At 35.8% G+C, this 16,789-nt stretch overlaps 1 protein-coding gene across 1 annotated transcript in view; it reads right to left on the minus strand.

The window, feature by feature from the left end:
- Positions 1 to 1,308: 1,308 nt before the first annotated feature.
- Positions 1,309 to 16,789, minus strand: part of LOC117323113 (cilia- and flagella-associated protein 61-like) — a 49,621-nt gene continuing 34,140 nt past the window's right edge. The window contains exons 23-29 of the mRNA XM_033878126.1: positions 15,104 to 15,227; positions 12,445 to 12,521; positions 11,594 to 11,698; positions 4,916 to 5,019; positions 3,352 to 3,442; positions 3,012 to 3,071; positions 1,309 to 2,441 (exon numbers count right to left, since the gene is read on the minus strand). Of these exons, the coding sequence (XP_033734017.1) occupies positions 2,301 to 2,441; positions 3,012 to 3,071; positions 3,352 to 3,442; positions 4,916 to 5,019; positions 11,594 to 11,698; positions 12,445 to 12,521; positions 15,104 to 15,227 (702 nt within the window). The 3' untranslated portion in view covers positions 1,309 to 2,300. The remainder of the gene's footprint in view (positions 2,442 to 3,011; positions 3,072 to 3,351; positions 3,443 to 4,915; positions 5,020 to 11,593; positions 11,699 to 12,444; positions 12,522 to 15,103; positions 15,228 to 16,789) is intronic.

The raw sequence follows: 16,789 nt of genomic DNA on the forward strand, positions 1-16,789 counted from the left end.
TCTTTTCTTGAAAATTTGTTAAACACTTATTTTATGTTATACATTATATATAATTATATCTATTACTTTATGTTGCACCTCCTTAGATCCTAATACCGTTGGCTTTAAATCATGCTCACAATATACGATGAATTTTGGATTCACGCTGTATTCGTGTATATATTCTGGACACTTTTTCCATTTGCTACATCAGCATATATAAACATTACACTTGGTTTTTTTTTAATTTGCTATTTAGTAACAGTACCGCGTCCTTACTTATCCACTATAGTTTGGTATGTATCTCAAGTTATCTTTGTATGTCTGTTTTAGTTTGTCTGTCGAAATTCAATTAAGCTCTTACTTACGACCTTATGTTCACTGTACTATATATTATATTGTAGTTTTAAAAGTCATTTCAAAAGTAAACAGTTGGCTGTTTAAGGATTTGTCAAAGCCTTTTACACATTTTCCGCTATTTTCGCCGTTAAGACGTAAGTGTTATCTCCCCTTAACTGGAAACGCTGACCAGGTATACCATTGTAAGTCGACCGCTCAGATACCATGATATCCCTTAATTTGTATATGTTTATTTACTCAAAACTGAAAACAAAAGAACTTAAAATGACATTAAAGGCCATTTCATGTAAAACATAATTTTCTTTCTAAATTGTATCATCTTGTGTAAGGATGAATTTACCCTACCTTGCTTAGTTTAGATATTTTTTCAAAATAAATGAGGTCAACAATTCCTAGTTGTTACTAATCTGTAGTTTTTTACACTCCTAAATAACCACAAAGTCTAGAATCGTGATTTCTGGTATTAAGCCTAATTGTGACCATGTGACATTGGGTTTAATCAGTGGTTTCAACTAAAATAATAATTCTATTTTTTTTTTTTTAATTCATCAATTTGTCCTCAGACATTATTTCAACAAAATCCATAGCCCTAGCCCCAGCTAATTACAATGGTAAAGGAACAGAACTCCAACGCATGCAGTTTTTTAAGATAGACATTTTGATTTATGACATGGCAAACTTTCTACCATTTAACCTGAAATAAATCAAGTTGACCACATTCAATGCCACAAGGGTCAAATCCTCTTAATCTTGAAATTATTTCACAATCATCTGACCCAACCCTTAGATCAAGTCATGGTACATACATGCAGTGACTTTATACACTGAATTCTGATCAACTTGTTAAAAGACAGACTAGTATTGGTTAATGAGAAGAAGCTGTTGAGGTTGAGGACAAGTAAAGTAGATGGCGGAGTGTCCTAACATAAGATGGCCTCCTGCCAGTGTTAGATAAAAACAATGCAGAAAACAATTTGTGATATTTTATTTCAACAGATAATACAGAAAAACACAGCGTACTACACTGTTCTTTAAACTTAGAGAAAATATATTTATCAGTTTGCTTCATTTAATTATAAATCCAAGGATGTGTAAGAACTGTAATTTCTGACAAAGAACGGTACATTATCACCTTTTTTACTACCATCCGGTAAATACTTATCACAGCTCTGTGTGGGACGGATGTCAGAGTTACATAATAAATATATACATATAATTATACTGTACATTGATCGATTTCATGAATATTTTTACGACTTTGAAATGTTTTCAAATCTCATCGTAAAAATTCCATCGACATATCGAGTCATTACTGATTCTTCCATTATTCAATGATGACTGATACAATACACTCTATTGTTCAAGTTATCAACAAAATATCTATGTATGTAAATAAATCGTCTTTTTCTTCTCAGAATATTAAATTATGTTAATTTCTGTGATGTGTGCTCATGTATATTTATATCAACATAATAAAAAAAAGATCACTTTATAAATTCATCAAATTGAGAAAGATTTTCAAACTTCATGTCAAACAGGATGAGATTAGACATAAGAAAACATAAAATGTCAGTTGAAATAGTGTTGACATATACATGTATTGCAGAATTCAGGCTACACAAGTTGATGACTTTTTGTCAGTTTTGTTGACATTTTGTCCAACCAGTTATAATTCTTGTTATTGTGTGGTTATTAAGTCAATTCCTAGTTGATAATGGATACAAAACTAGTGATGATTTTTATTTTCTTTGCTTCGACACATCCATCACCAATGTTTTACAAACTGCTAACAGCAATTTCCTGCTTCACTCTGTGTCATCTCATGAGAAAAATATTTCAACTTTTAATGTTTGTTTTATTTCTTGTTTGTAATTTTCTTCTCGTTTTCACACTACATTAAAAGTTGATTGAAACTATGTTGACTTTTATTCTCCCTAAGGCCTTTCGTGTTTCACCAGATTTTACACCATGCCAGGTTTGGCATACATGGGTAGATGGTAGTAGTTGTAGCTGATGAAGCTGAGAAGCCTGGTCTCCACAGCACGCTTCGCTCCACTAGTTCTGTACATCTCCAACAGTTCACCTTTCTGACTCTCGTTCATCTAAAATACAAAGGTTTATATTATACATTATAATCGCTGTTTAAGGTGAAAGGTTCATTATCTCAATACATACCGGGTATACATAATGTACAAGATACTAAAATATTAGTAATTTGGCAAAAGCTGTCCTCTTATTGATGACCAATCAGAATGATGCTTTCAATTTGCTGCATCGAAGTCAGGTGATTTCTGTTCTGATTAAAATGAAGCTATTATAGGTAGAACATACACTGCTTTGTTTTCCTTTATTTTTATTGAAGCATGCTTTCAATATCAGTTTTGTAAGCAATAATTACCAGATAACAGTAAAATAACTGCAGTTAGATTGAATTGAGCAAAACCTTAAATAGCGCTTTCTTCATATATTTGTCAACTGTAGCGTAATGAGATGTCAGATTACACTACCAAGTCTACAGCTTTCTTCAAAAAGTAATCTATTCTATCCCAATGAACAAAAGAAAATCTGTCAGTTTTCCACTGATTATACCAATATCCTGTCGTACTCATTAATGGGAAATAAATATTAATGTTTCCCTCATTCCAAGTTTGTAACTGTATAATTATACTTACAGCTACATCCTCGTCCACAACTTGTCGGACACGCTCCTCCACGGACTCCTGTCCCGGACCCTGAAAACGATCACACCACCATTTATATATAATCAACCAGTGTTATAAACACAAAAATAGCTACACAGAAGATTAAAATTGAAAATGTATATTTTTAGGATGTTAAAGACCAGGCTGTTGCTCCTGAACAGAAATGTTAATTGGAGTACAATGTATAAGCAAGATTTAATTACCTCAAAACAAGAATAACACTCAGTTACGAACATATTGTTATATGATTTAATACATGGTCAGAGAGATATTAAATTCCTGTAAATCTAAGTCCGTATGTATTACTTACTGGACTTGTGATAAGGAGTTCACGGACTTCATCACGGAAATCTGCAAATCTGTCGTGATAAACGGCCAGGCACCATTTCTCCATGAAACAGCTGTAACATATTCATAAGCATTATTAAAACTGAATAAGCCATCCATCTTCATCTCCAGTGAAAATGGCTCGTTTGTGGATTAGAAGGAGAACTTGGAAAAAGGCCCTTAATTGTGACCTGTACAATGCTCAATGATTTGATAGTGAAACAAATGATAGATGGGGGCTGGATTAATAAATTTATATGTACAGTGCAACTTCCGAAAACCGAACCTTCTAAAAACCGAACACCTCTTAATACCGAACGAATTGTTATTGTACGGAATCGGTCCTTCTTTATTATGGTATTTAAAAACTTCCAAATACCGATCCCTCTGAATTCCGAACACCGGACCGATTTTGTCTCCGGTTCCTGATAAAGTATACCAAAAATTACTTCTGAAAACCGGCCTTACCTGAGCGATTATGACACGAGGTCAGGCTAGTCAACCGTGAAACAACAACTGTGACGGGTATTGTGTGAAGCCAAATTGTGTCTCGATCGGGACGTACGTTTACATGTAGGTGATTTGTACAGGTAATCCAATAAATACCCTGAGGGGCGTTATGATTGTAGTGTATAATCAACACGGTAATTAATACTAATTATGAAACAATGCCACACGTCATCGAAGCGCAGCAGATTCCATGTTAATCTTCGCAATACAAGTAGAGCTAGGAGCTCTAATCTAAATGAGGCCCAAAAAGGGGTGTTCTTGCAGGGTCATAACTATACACACTGAAATGATGCCAGTGTCCGATGTTTATTTTTTAAGACAATACCGATATCGGGAATACCACCGGTATCAAGTGATCAATTGTAATTCATATTGAAGCAAGACATCTTCACACACTATCATATCATTCGATTTCCGTTTTTTGTAAAATCATTAAATATCCCGTATTAGGCCCCACCACATGGCGAAGCAACAGAATGCAGGTCGATCGTGAAGTGCAGTAAATGTATAAAACTATATAAAACTACAGTTAGTCATTTTAATTTCTTATATAATCTGTAATATATGCATTGATTTACTTTCATGATATTCATATTCTTCAGACAAACCAAATTATCTATGTGCGTATAGTAGGCCTAGTGTCGGTTTGTAATCGGGTACAATCTAACATCGTCCGACCAATTATATTCGGAACTCGACCGGTTATTTTGACCAACTTCTCCAAACCGAACCCTCTGTAAACCGAACAAATATCAATGTCCCATGCATGTTCGGTTTATAGAGGTTCCACTGTATCTGTTAAAATTCATTTGTAAACAGATTAATGATAGCTGACATATGATTGTTTAGTGTTTAAGTTATAAGGTTTCAATAAATTATTCTAAAAAGCAATATGTATATATCAAAAAAATTGTTTTAATAATTCATTAACAAAATACAATTCTTATGATAAGTTTAACTTTTATCCGATGTTAAAACAATAAAGCTCTCTATTTTCTGCCCAAATTTTCTATCCAAGTCTCCGATCTAATACACACCTGATGAAATCTTTAATCAAGCCCTCGTTAAACCTGGAGATCAAGTTGTTGAGGCTTCTTTCATGTAGGCCGTACAGGCAGTTGAAATTGCTGCTTGGAATCGGCTGGAAAATAAAGTATCAACTTTACATTTATGTCGACCTAGGTCAAAAAACAAGAAAAAAAGCAAAGGACAAAAACCTCTGTCAAAACATCAAAATATTGTCATGTTAACACGCCAAGGACAAAAACCTCTGTCAATACATCAAAATATTGTCATGTTAACATACCAAGGACAAAAACCTCTGTCAATACATCAACATATTGTCATGTTAACATACCAAGAACAAAAACCTCTGTCAATACATCAAAATATTGTCATGTTAACACACCAAGGACAAAAACCTCTGTCACTACATCAAAATATTGTCATGTTAACACACCAAGGACAAAAATCTCTGTCAATACATCAAAATATTGTCATGTTAACATACCAAGGCCAAAACATGGACATTTAAAGATATTTTTTAACTTCTTAATTGGGGACTAATGTTTAAACTGCTTTGTGTTATTGATGTAATTTCAGACTTAGAGAGCTCAGTCAGGTATGTTGTATCACCAGGAACATAAAAGATACATTGATCCTTAATCAGGAGAAAACTAAACAGCAGCTACGGAGGCTGATTGCATCCACATCAAAAATTAGATCTAGACCTATAAAAGCTAGGTAGGAAATAGGCAAAAAATTTCTGATCATCCTTTCATGTCATTTTAGTTGAAAAAGTTTATTTGAAATTCCTTTAAAAATCTTTAAACCTAGGTTTTTTAATTCTTTTTTATTCTTTATTTTTTTTTTTTTTTTGTTACGGATACTTAACTCAAAACATACTGATAGCTTTGTCTGTATACATGTATCGTATCGCTGCGAAGATAATGATGTGAAATTTTCAATCATGAAATGATGTGCAAGGTATGGCAAGCTAAAACTGGTCTCTTTGGACTTTTAAAGATTGCGAAAAGAAAAAAGCCTTTTACATCAATAGTTAATTAACTATAGACATTTTCCAGGAGAAAAAGAATGCCCATCACATTAGCCTACAATGAAATCTTTTTTTGTCTGAATTAAACATAAAAGTAAATGGTTATCTTAACTACATATAACAAACTATATATAATAGCAAGAAAGTGGTTGGTAAAGCAGATTAAACATGACATGGAAATTAAACAGAAAACCCATTTCATGATACGTTTCAGCTTTACTTAAAGCTTCTGTTTATTTAAAGAACTACCTAATGATGTACATGTGGCTTTGGGTTTTTGTGGTCCTAGCAACAACGAATATTGTTCAGGGCAGTGTTTACGTGTGTACAGTTGGTAGGGCCAATAAACATCACTTTATAGTGTAATCTTACCGAAAAGATACTTAAAATATTTCTTAAAATGCATTTGAATCATCTTAAATCAATTGTTCTATCAGCAGATAAGGCTTTGCAAACAATTACATGCAATTGGCACGGAATTCGATATTAAGCAAATTCTCACTCACTCTGAGATTTTGTTTAATGATAGAAGGTGTTACCCACATATGATTGTGCAACTAAAGGGCTATCTTATAGTGTTGTCATACTGAAATGCCCCAATCTGGACACAATAGCAGGACACCCTTGACAATGGTCTAACTACTCATTAATTCTCACACACACCCTTGACAATGGTCTGACCACTCATTAAATCTCACACACACCCTTGACAATAGTCTAACCATTCATTAAATCTCACATACACCCTTGACAATAGTCTAACCACTCATTAAATCTCACTTACACCCTTGACAATGGTCCAACCACTCATTAAATCTCACACACACCCTTGACAATAGTCTAACCACTCATTAAATCTCACACACACCCTTGACAATAGTCTAACCACTCATTAAATCTCACACACACCCTTGACAATAGTCTAACCACTCATTAAATCTCACATACACCCTTGACAATAGTCTAACCACTCATTAAATCTCACATACACCCTTGACAATGGTCTAACCACTCATTAAATCTCACACACACCCTTGACAATGGTCCAACCACTCATTAAATCTCACACACCCTTGACAATGGTCTGACCACTCATTAAATCTCACATACACCCTTGACAATAGTCTAACCACTCATTAAATCTCACACACCCTTGACAATAGTCTGACCACTCATTAAATCTCACATACACCCTTGACAATGGTCTAACCACTCATTAAATCTCACACACACCCTTGACAATGGTCCAACCACTCATTAAATCTCACACACCCTTGACAATGGTCTGACCACTCATTAAATCTCACATACACCCTTGACAATAGTCTAACCACTCATTAAATCTCACACACCCTTGACAATAGTCTGACCACTCATTAAATCTCACATACACCCTTGACAATGGTCTAACCACTCATTAAATCTCACACACCCTTGACAATAGTCTGACCACTCATTAAATCACATACACCCTTGACAATGGTCTAACCACTCATTAAATCTCACACACCCTTGACAATAGTCTGACCACTCATTAAATCTCACATACACCCTTGACAATGGTCTAACCACTCATTAAATCTCACACAGACACTTGACACCATTACATTTTAAAGGTACCATTATCATTACGTTTATCATTCTGAAACTCTAAACTGGAAACAGTATCTGACACTGCCTCATGTCACTTATTAACATCTATACTTTAGGTAAAATGACCTAAATCTGTATCATACTTAAGATACTTACAAAATGATTGGTGTACATTTAATAGAAAATCCTAAATATATAGGCTAATTAACCAATCGGAAAGTATCTAATAATGACACAGCGACATCCTGATGATAGGGAAGCTATATATATCATAATCTATACCCTAACTGTTCTCCTGGGAGACAGCAAAGTCATTGTCGGCTTTATGATGTCGCTGACATCCGGTCAAAAGATAAATGATAGGCAAAGAGGTTTGATCATTTCTCTAGAGAAATAATGTCATCTCCTTTCTTTCCAACAAGCAATACAAATCTATATGAGATATTTTTAGCATCATTTTTCTGCCTGGAAGTCATGTCAATAAAGTTTAATTTGCAAGGGATGTGAAATGAACATGGTTATAATGATAAATTACCAATTAATGCATTAATCAATATTTGTTTTAATTACACATCTTCACACAGTTCCGTTCACTTAAATAGAGCAGTTTGGATCTTATCACAGGTACTCAGCCTAGCAAAATTGTTCAAATAAAAAATCAGACTTCCATCAAAATTAATTCAAAGATAAATAATCACCTTTTGTAAACAAGATATAAATATTTCTGTTCATCATTACAGTAATGTAATTGATATTACCATCAAACAAAAAAATTTAAATTATTTACTTTAGTCAACTTAGCGGTACTGATGCTTCAATGAACATTCAGTATGTAAATTGCCATGTAAATTGACAAACAATAACAGACACTACCTGTGTGTAAGTTTAGGGCTGACAAGCTGGAGAAATGTCAATTTAAAACTGAATAAAAATCAAAGTTATTAAAAAATATTTATATACCAAAATTTAAGTTTCCTTCTTTGACCAATATTCCGATTTAAACAATGGTATTATACAAAATTTCATGTTTTAGCCGAACATATGGATTCTGAGATATCAACACTACCAAAATCTAAAGGTTCTTAAAACAAGTTTAATTTTTCGTATGGTGTTAGAAAATTTGAATGTGTGGAAATAAACCAGCTGCTATGTATGGGAGAGATTTATAAAGGTAAACGTATACACCATTGTACCTTCGTGATGGTTCTCTAACCCAATTCAGCATTAGCAGATTAATTTGTCACGAAATCTCCTACATTTACATAATGGAATAGTAGATCAATTCTGATGAAATAGCTAAAGTACGGTAAACTGTTTACAGTAATGTCAACAAAAGGCTGATATCTTTTCTAAATCTCCCATTTCGCATTGGCCCATGTTGTTTGTATAGTTTACAGGGCCGTCTCTCTAGTCCATTACAGACCGGTGGTCTAGGTCGTCTGTATAGTTTACAGGGCCGTCTCTCTAGTCCATTACAGACCGGCGGTAGTGGTCATCTGTATAGTTTACAGGGCTGTCTCTCTAGTCCATTACAGACCGGTGGTCTAGGTCGTCTGTATAGTTTACAGGGCTGTCTCTCTAGTCCATTACAGACCGGTGGTCTAGGTCGTCTGTATAGTTTACAGGGCTGTCTCTCTAGTCCATTACAGACCGGTGGTCTAGGTCGTCTGTATAGTTTACAGGGCCGTCTCTCTAGTCCATTACAGACCGGTGGTAGTGGTCGTCTGTATAGTTTACAGGGCCATCTCTCTAGTCCATTACAGACCGGTGGTCTAGGTCGTCTGTATAGTTTACAGGGCCGTCTCTCTAGTCCATTACAGACCGGGGGTCTAGGTCATCTGTATAGTTTACAGGGCCATCTCTCTAGTCCATTACAGACCGGTGGTCTAGGTCGTCTGTATAGTTTACAGGGCCGTCTCTCTAGTCCATTACAGACCGGTGGTCTAGGTCGTCTGTATAGTTTACAGGGCCGTCTCTCTAGTCCATTACAGACCGGTGGTAATGGTCGTCTGTATAGTTTACAGGGCCGTCTCTCTAGTCCATTACAGACCGGTGGTCTAGGTCGTCTGTATAGTTTACAGGGCCGTCTCTCTAGTCCATTACAGACCGGTGGTCTAGGTCGTCTGTATAGTTTACAGGGCCGTCTCTCTAGTCCATTACAGACCGGTGGTCTAGGTCGTCTGTATAGTTTACAGGGCCGTCTCTCTAGTCCATTACAGACCGGTGGTCTAGGTCGTCTGTATAGTTTACAGGGCCGTCTCTCTAGACCATTACAGACCGGTGGTCTAGGTCGTCTGTATAGTTTACAGGGCCGTCTCTCTAGTCCATTACAGACCGGGGGTCTAGGTCGTCTGTATAGTTTACAGGGCCGTCTCTCTAGTCCATTACAGACCGGGGGTCTAGGTCGTCTGTATAGTTTACAGGGCCGTCTCTCTAGTCCATTACAGACCGGTGGTAGTGGTCATCTGTATAGTTTACAGGGCTGTCTCTCTAGTCCATTACAGACCGGTGGTAGTGGTCATCTGTATAGTTTACAGGGCCGTCTCTCTAGTCCATTACAGACCAGTGGTCTAGGTCGTCTGTATAGTTTACAGGGCTGTCTCTCTAGTCCATTACAGACCGGTGGTCTAGGTCGTCTGTATAGTTTACAGGGCCGTCTCTCTAGTCCATTACAGACCGGTGGTCTAGGTCGTCTGTATAGTTTACATGGCCGTCTCTCTAGTCCATTACAGACTGGTGGTAGTGGTCATCTGTATAGTTTACAGGGCCGTCTCTCTAGTCCATTACAGACCGGTGGTAGTGGTCATCTGTATAGTTTACAGGGCTGTCTCTCTAGTCCATTACAGACCGGTGGTAGTGGTCATCTGTATAGTTTACAGGGCTGTCTCTCTAGTCCATTACAGACCGGGGGTCTAGGTTGTCTGTATAGTTTACAGGGCCATCTCTCTAGTCCATTACAGACCGGTGGTCTAGGTCGTCTGTATAGTTTACAGGGCCGTCTCTCTAGTCCATTACAGACCGGTGGTCTAGGTCGTCTGTATAGTTTACAGGGCCGTCTCTCTAGTCCATTACAGACCGGTGGTCTAGGTCGTCTGTATAGTTTACAGGGCCATCTCTCTAGTCCATTACAGACCGGTGGTAATGGTCGTCTGTATAGTTTACAGGGCTGTCTCTCTAGTCCATTACAGACCGGTGGTAGTGGTCGTCTGTATAGTTTACAGGGCCGTCTCTCTAGTCCATTACAGACCGGTGGTCTAGGTCGTCTGTATAGTTTACAGGGCCGTCTCTCTAGTCCATTACAGACCGGGGGTCTAGGTTGTCTGTATAGTTTACAGGGCCGTCTCTCTAGTCCATTACAGACCGGTGGTAGTGGTCATCTGTATAGTTTACAGGGCCGTCTCTCTAGTCCATTACAGACCGGTGGTCTAGGTCGTCTGTATAGTTTACAGGGCCGTCTCTCTAGTCCATTACAGACCGGTGGTAGTGGTCGTCTGTATAGTTTACAGGGCCGTCTCTCTAGTCCATTACAGACCGGAGGTCTAGGTCGTCTGTATAGTTTACAGGGCCGTCTCTCTAGTCCATTACAGACCGGTGGTCTAGGTCGTCTGTATAGTTTACAGGGCCGTCTCTCTAGTCCATTACAGACCGGTGGTAGTGGTCGTCTGTATAGTTTACAGGGCCATCTCTCTAGTCCATTACAGACTGGTGGTCTAGGTCGTCTGTATAGTTTACAGGACTGTCTCTCTAGTCCATTACAGACCGGTGGTAGTGGTCATCTGTGTAGTTTACAGGGCTGTCTCTTGAGTCCATTATAAACCAATGTGACAATTACTGCTGAGTTATAGTTGTAGTATTGGAGTAATTTCTGATGATATATGTTTTAGTTTTCGATTAATGGCTTTGTTTGGTTCAGCATAGCAAGACATTGGTCAGGTCAGGGCTACCTTATCTTGGCTTAAAATCTTTGTGAGAATTTTCTTTTTTTAACAAAAAAATAAACATGTATACAGATAACTGTACTGTCAATATGAGATATTTTATTAAAAACAGATAAACGTTTGCTCACCTGTTTTGAAAGAATTGTGATGGTCTCTATATTGTTGTACTGGTTGATGTGGAGACGGAAATATCCCGGATCTCCGTCCACCGTTCCTGTGATGTACTCTTTACCCTGGAAACAAGGAATTACATCAATAATACTAATCATAGAAATCTCAATAATATTTGGACTAAATCTAAATCTTAAAAACCCCCTTTTGTTTTGTTATTTCAGTTACAAAGTGGAGTAATTGTGATGTTCCTTCTTTGGTTTGTATAAACACTCAACAATATTTTGAAAATTGAAATTTTGAAATCTTCTATGATTGCTTGTTTTATTTTAGTGTTTTTTTTTTTTTTTTTTTCTTTTCTTTTGTTCGTTGTTTTTTGTTGTTTTTTTGTGTGTGTTATAATTGATTGTTAATTTACAAAATTACAGGTCGAGGCTATATGTATCAATTTTTAGGATAATTAGACTGTGCCATCTGGTTACTAAGGGGCGTGTAATTACATAATCTGGTTTTGCCATCTGGTTACTAAGGGCGTGTTATTACATAATCTGGTTGTGCCATCTGGTAAGTAATTAAGGAATGTACTAAGGGCGTGTAATTACATAATCTGGTTGTGCCATCTGGTTACTAAGGGTTTGTAATTACATAATCTGTTTGTGCCATCTAGTAACTAATTAAGGAATGTACTAAGGGCGTGTAATTACATAATCTGTTTGTGCCATCTAGTAACTAATTAAGGAATGTACTAAGGGCGTGTAATTACATAATCTGTTTGTGCCATCTAGTAACTAATTAAGGAATGTACTAAGGGCGTGTAATTACATAAACTGGTTGTGCTATCTGGTTACTAATTAAGGAATGTACTTACATAATCTGGTTGTGCCATCTGGTTACTAAGGGGCGTGTCCAGGCCTGGTTTGGCCACATGAAGATAATGGTAGCCCCCTGTAATACATTGTGATATAACAAGTAATAAAACACAAAATAAACTCCAATGTCTCATAAACACTTTTTGGTTATGTTTGACTTCAATTGCTGTTTAATAATTAACTTCATTAGTTATGAAGTGTTGATAATTATCATTTTTAATAATTAACTTCATAAGTTATAAAGTGTGATAATTATCAATTTTAATAATTAACTTCATTAGTTATGAAGTTTGATAATTATCAATTTTAATAATTAACTTCATTAGTTATGAAGTGTGATAATTATCAATTTAATTAATTAACTTCATTAGTTATGAAGTGTGATAATTATCACCCTTAGATCTAATAATGATAAGGTTGAATGAAGCAGTAGTTTCCCCACTCTGAGGAAATGGTGAATTAAATGTGAGGAGAGGATTGTGTACATAATACTCCAGAGCTTACCATGTTATGGTTTAATTATGAACTAAATCTGTAGAGAGGTCCATGTGATATCTGTATGGAGGGACTCACAGCCATAGATAAAGTGTTTACATTCTCCTTTACTATCAGGGGAGTTGAGGATAGAATGAACAAAGGGCAGTAACTCTTTATACAATGGGGCAGGTGAAGGACCATGACTGTATTGTCCACCAGCTTGCCATCATACTCACATACAGACTAAAAATTCTGTCTATTGTAGGTAGAATTCAGTTTACTGTTTATCATAATTATCAACAATTAATAGATTGATGAACAGTTGGTAAATCAAATTTAAAATATCTCTGATTGAGTATTTTTTTCATGTACAGTTTACTGATGAGGCGAGAAAAACTGATTTGTAGAAATCTTAGACAAGTAGAATTAACATTTGATTTCATTTAAAACTTATTATTAAATACCTGATAAACATACAATATTGTAAAAAAAAAAAATGCAGAAAACCAAGTAATATTCCATTAAAATGTCATGAGAAAATTTCTAATACACGACATCTACCATTTCTTACTGATAATTAAAAACACAAGCAAAGCTGATAAAATACCGAAGCTCCACAGTGATGGAACGCTGACCAAAGGAAGGACTTTAAAACCCTTTACTATGTTTCAGGGCATAAATATTCCTTTTAGCAGTGAACCTCACATACGAATGTCCACTTTATTGTATATTAGAATTTAATTACTGATTTTGCCTAAAACAATTCATTTGTTCAGGTCAAGGTAAGGATTATGTTACCACATCCCTGTGGACAATGTAAGGCTTTCTGACATTGAACTTGCACATTTGTGGCTGACAAACTAATCAATATGCCAAGCAAGAAACAGTATATTTTCCTACACAGCTTTTATGATTGTGTAACAATTTCCTGAAGCTCGGGAAACAAGACGTTTGCTAATTCTTCAGAGTCTCCACGAACCAAGAGTTCTACATGGACCTCAGTTAATGTCAAAGTGATTTTGTCCTGTTTCACATTTACAATATATTTCAAGAAAATTTGGTTTGAAGTGATATTCATTCAAAACAGTTAATTAGTTTTACAAGCACAATCAATACATACAAAATTGATTTACTGTACTTAATATACAGAGCTAGTGATTCAATGCTTTAGAAGGTTTAATGATTCAGCATTCATGTAATTACATCACTTTCAATTTTTTCTTTTTTATGAAAGCCACATATGGTATTATATCTGATTTAAGATTGAATTCAGTAAAACATGTCACCAGGAGCTTTCCACATTCCACAGGTCACAATTAAGGACAAGTGAACTACACATAAAATCATTCACAACAGCTGAACCACCTCAAATCAAATGAAAAAAAAATCACATTATAATCTGTACATCATAAAATAGTGCAACCTGTTAAGAGAGACCATCCTTTCTATCACTTCAGTAGAACCTGTCTAGCAACCACCCATGCTGTCACTACAGTTAAACCTGTCGAGAGAGACCACCCATTCTTTCACTAAAGTTAAACCTATTACAAGAGACCACCCATTCTGTCACTACAGTTGAACCTGTCTGGAGAGACCACTCATTCTGTCACTTCAGTAAAACCTGTCTAGAGAGACCAACCATTATGTCACTTCAGTAAAACCTGTCTAGCGAGACTAACCATTCTATCACTTCAGTAGAACCTGGCTAGCAACCACCCATGCTGTCACTACAGTTAAACCTGGCGAGAGAGACCACCCATTCTTTCACTAAAGTTAAACCTATTCCGAGAGACCACCAATTCTTTCACTAAAGTTAAACCTATTACGAGAGACCACCCATTCTGTCACTTCAGTAAAACCTGTCTGGAGAGACCACTCATTCTGTCACTTCAGTAAAACCTGTCTGGAGAGACCAACCATTCTGTCACTTCAGTAAAACCTGTCTAGCAAGACCAACCATTCTGTCACTTCAGTAAAACCTGTCTAGCGAGACTAACCATTCTGTCACTTCAGTAAAACCTGTCTAGCGAGACCACCCATTCTGTCACTTCAGTAAAACCTGTCTAGAGAGACCACCCATTCGGTCACTTCAGTAAAACCTGTCTAGGGAAACCATCCCTCATGTCACTACAATTAAACCTGTCTAGAGAGACCACCTTATTAACTGTAAAACTAACTCACCCGGTAAATGTCCACCTTGGATCTTTGGGTTGCGGTAGATGGGGATAAGGTTGAGGGCTTCCTCTGGAGGTGCCGATTGAGGTTCCATTGTAGGGTCAAATAACCGCAACATTTCAGTGGCCAGCTGTAAAAATACAATAAGATTGTTTTCAGGGCATTTATAGAAAGAACTTTTTATATTTTATTGATGAATTTTTCTAATATCAAACAATTTATGAACCACATATATATACATGTACCACTAGAAATTAAATTTAAAAAACACACAATTTCATACGATACAGGTCCATCGTAAGTATATCTGCCACAAAATGGACATGTACTGGTATCTTAATTAGTCCAACAAATTTTAACAGCTGAAAAACAAACATATCCTTGAAAATTCTGCTATACTATTTTAATGTTTTATTTGATTGACTAAAAAGTAGCCCATCAATATGAAAAAAAAATCTACCTGTTACTTCCCAGGTAAATCCTGGAACCCCTGATTAGAAGTTATAATCTTAGTAATTTGATACCCCGTTCTGTCACTATTTCTAAAGGTTAATTTTGATATTTTATGGTACTGTACCATCAAAACATTTTAATCTTCAGACTGTAGTTTATATTGTAAGAAAAATGTAAGTAAATTTAAATGTATCAAACACAGTGAAATTCCTTGATGGAATGACAGATACACTGTAACAATTTCATAATGGCATCCCACACGTTAAATACTAAAACTATATTTGTATCAGAACTATTGAATCATATCGGCCTTCAACATGTAAATCAGCATCTCGATATTTGTTTGTGAAATAGCATTGATGTTAATCCCTAAAGAACTCTCATGCTAGAGCTTCTTATCATTCATGAGTAAATGACAAAACTTCTTGGTGATTAAATGTACACTATATAAATAGCCAATCAAATTAAACGTAACATCATCATATACCCTAGTCATCTTCAAGCTTGACAGGATATTGCATAGTGATACAAAGTGACTGATACAATGGACTTATAATTTTCATCTTTAGCATATCTATGAATTTAAATGTTTCCATGTGAAAAAAATGACAAAGGACAATGTTCAGATGCAATATAGAGCTTTCGTGAAAAAAATTGTACAATACCCAGCATGCACCAATAATACTGACAGTCTTGTGATATTATTTCCATTGTACAACAGCAAATACAAAGTGCTTGTTTAACTATACAACCATAAGTGTATAGTTTACGAATCATTTAAAATGTGGAGATTGGAGAAAGAATAATAATAATAAATTTTCTTCACTTAGAATAAAATGAATGTGACTCAGAGATGTTTTCCATAAATATAAACAGAAATACTCTCTTGCCTCTTCAGCTTAAGTTTTTAAAATCAATAACAAATAAATATAGACGTGTAGACAATATTTCAATATTTATTTTTTATTTGAAATAAAGTTTGTTTACCCAAAAATGTAGATAAGAGAGTGACTCTACTGCATGCCTAGAAATGGATTCCAAGTCAGATCAGCGGCTCACATTTTTACAAGTGCAAAATACATACCCATTAACAATGTAACAGGTATTTTAAAACTCATACCTGCTTGGCTATCTGTGAAAATGACAACAAAGATGGAAAGTTTTTTTTTTCTGTTCATATACTTTACTCCGTACAGATCTTAATCAGAACATTAAAATGTGGATGATTTATGTACATGG

The sequence above is a fragment of the Pecten maximus genome, chromosome 3 (assembly GCF_902652985.1).
Source record: "Pecten maximus chromosome 3, xPecMax1.1, whole genome shotgun sequence".
Lineage (NCBI taxonomy): Eukaryota > Metazoa > Mollusca > Bivalvia > Pectinida > Pectinidae > Pecten > Pecten maximus.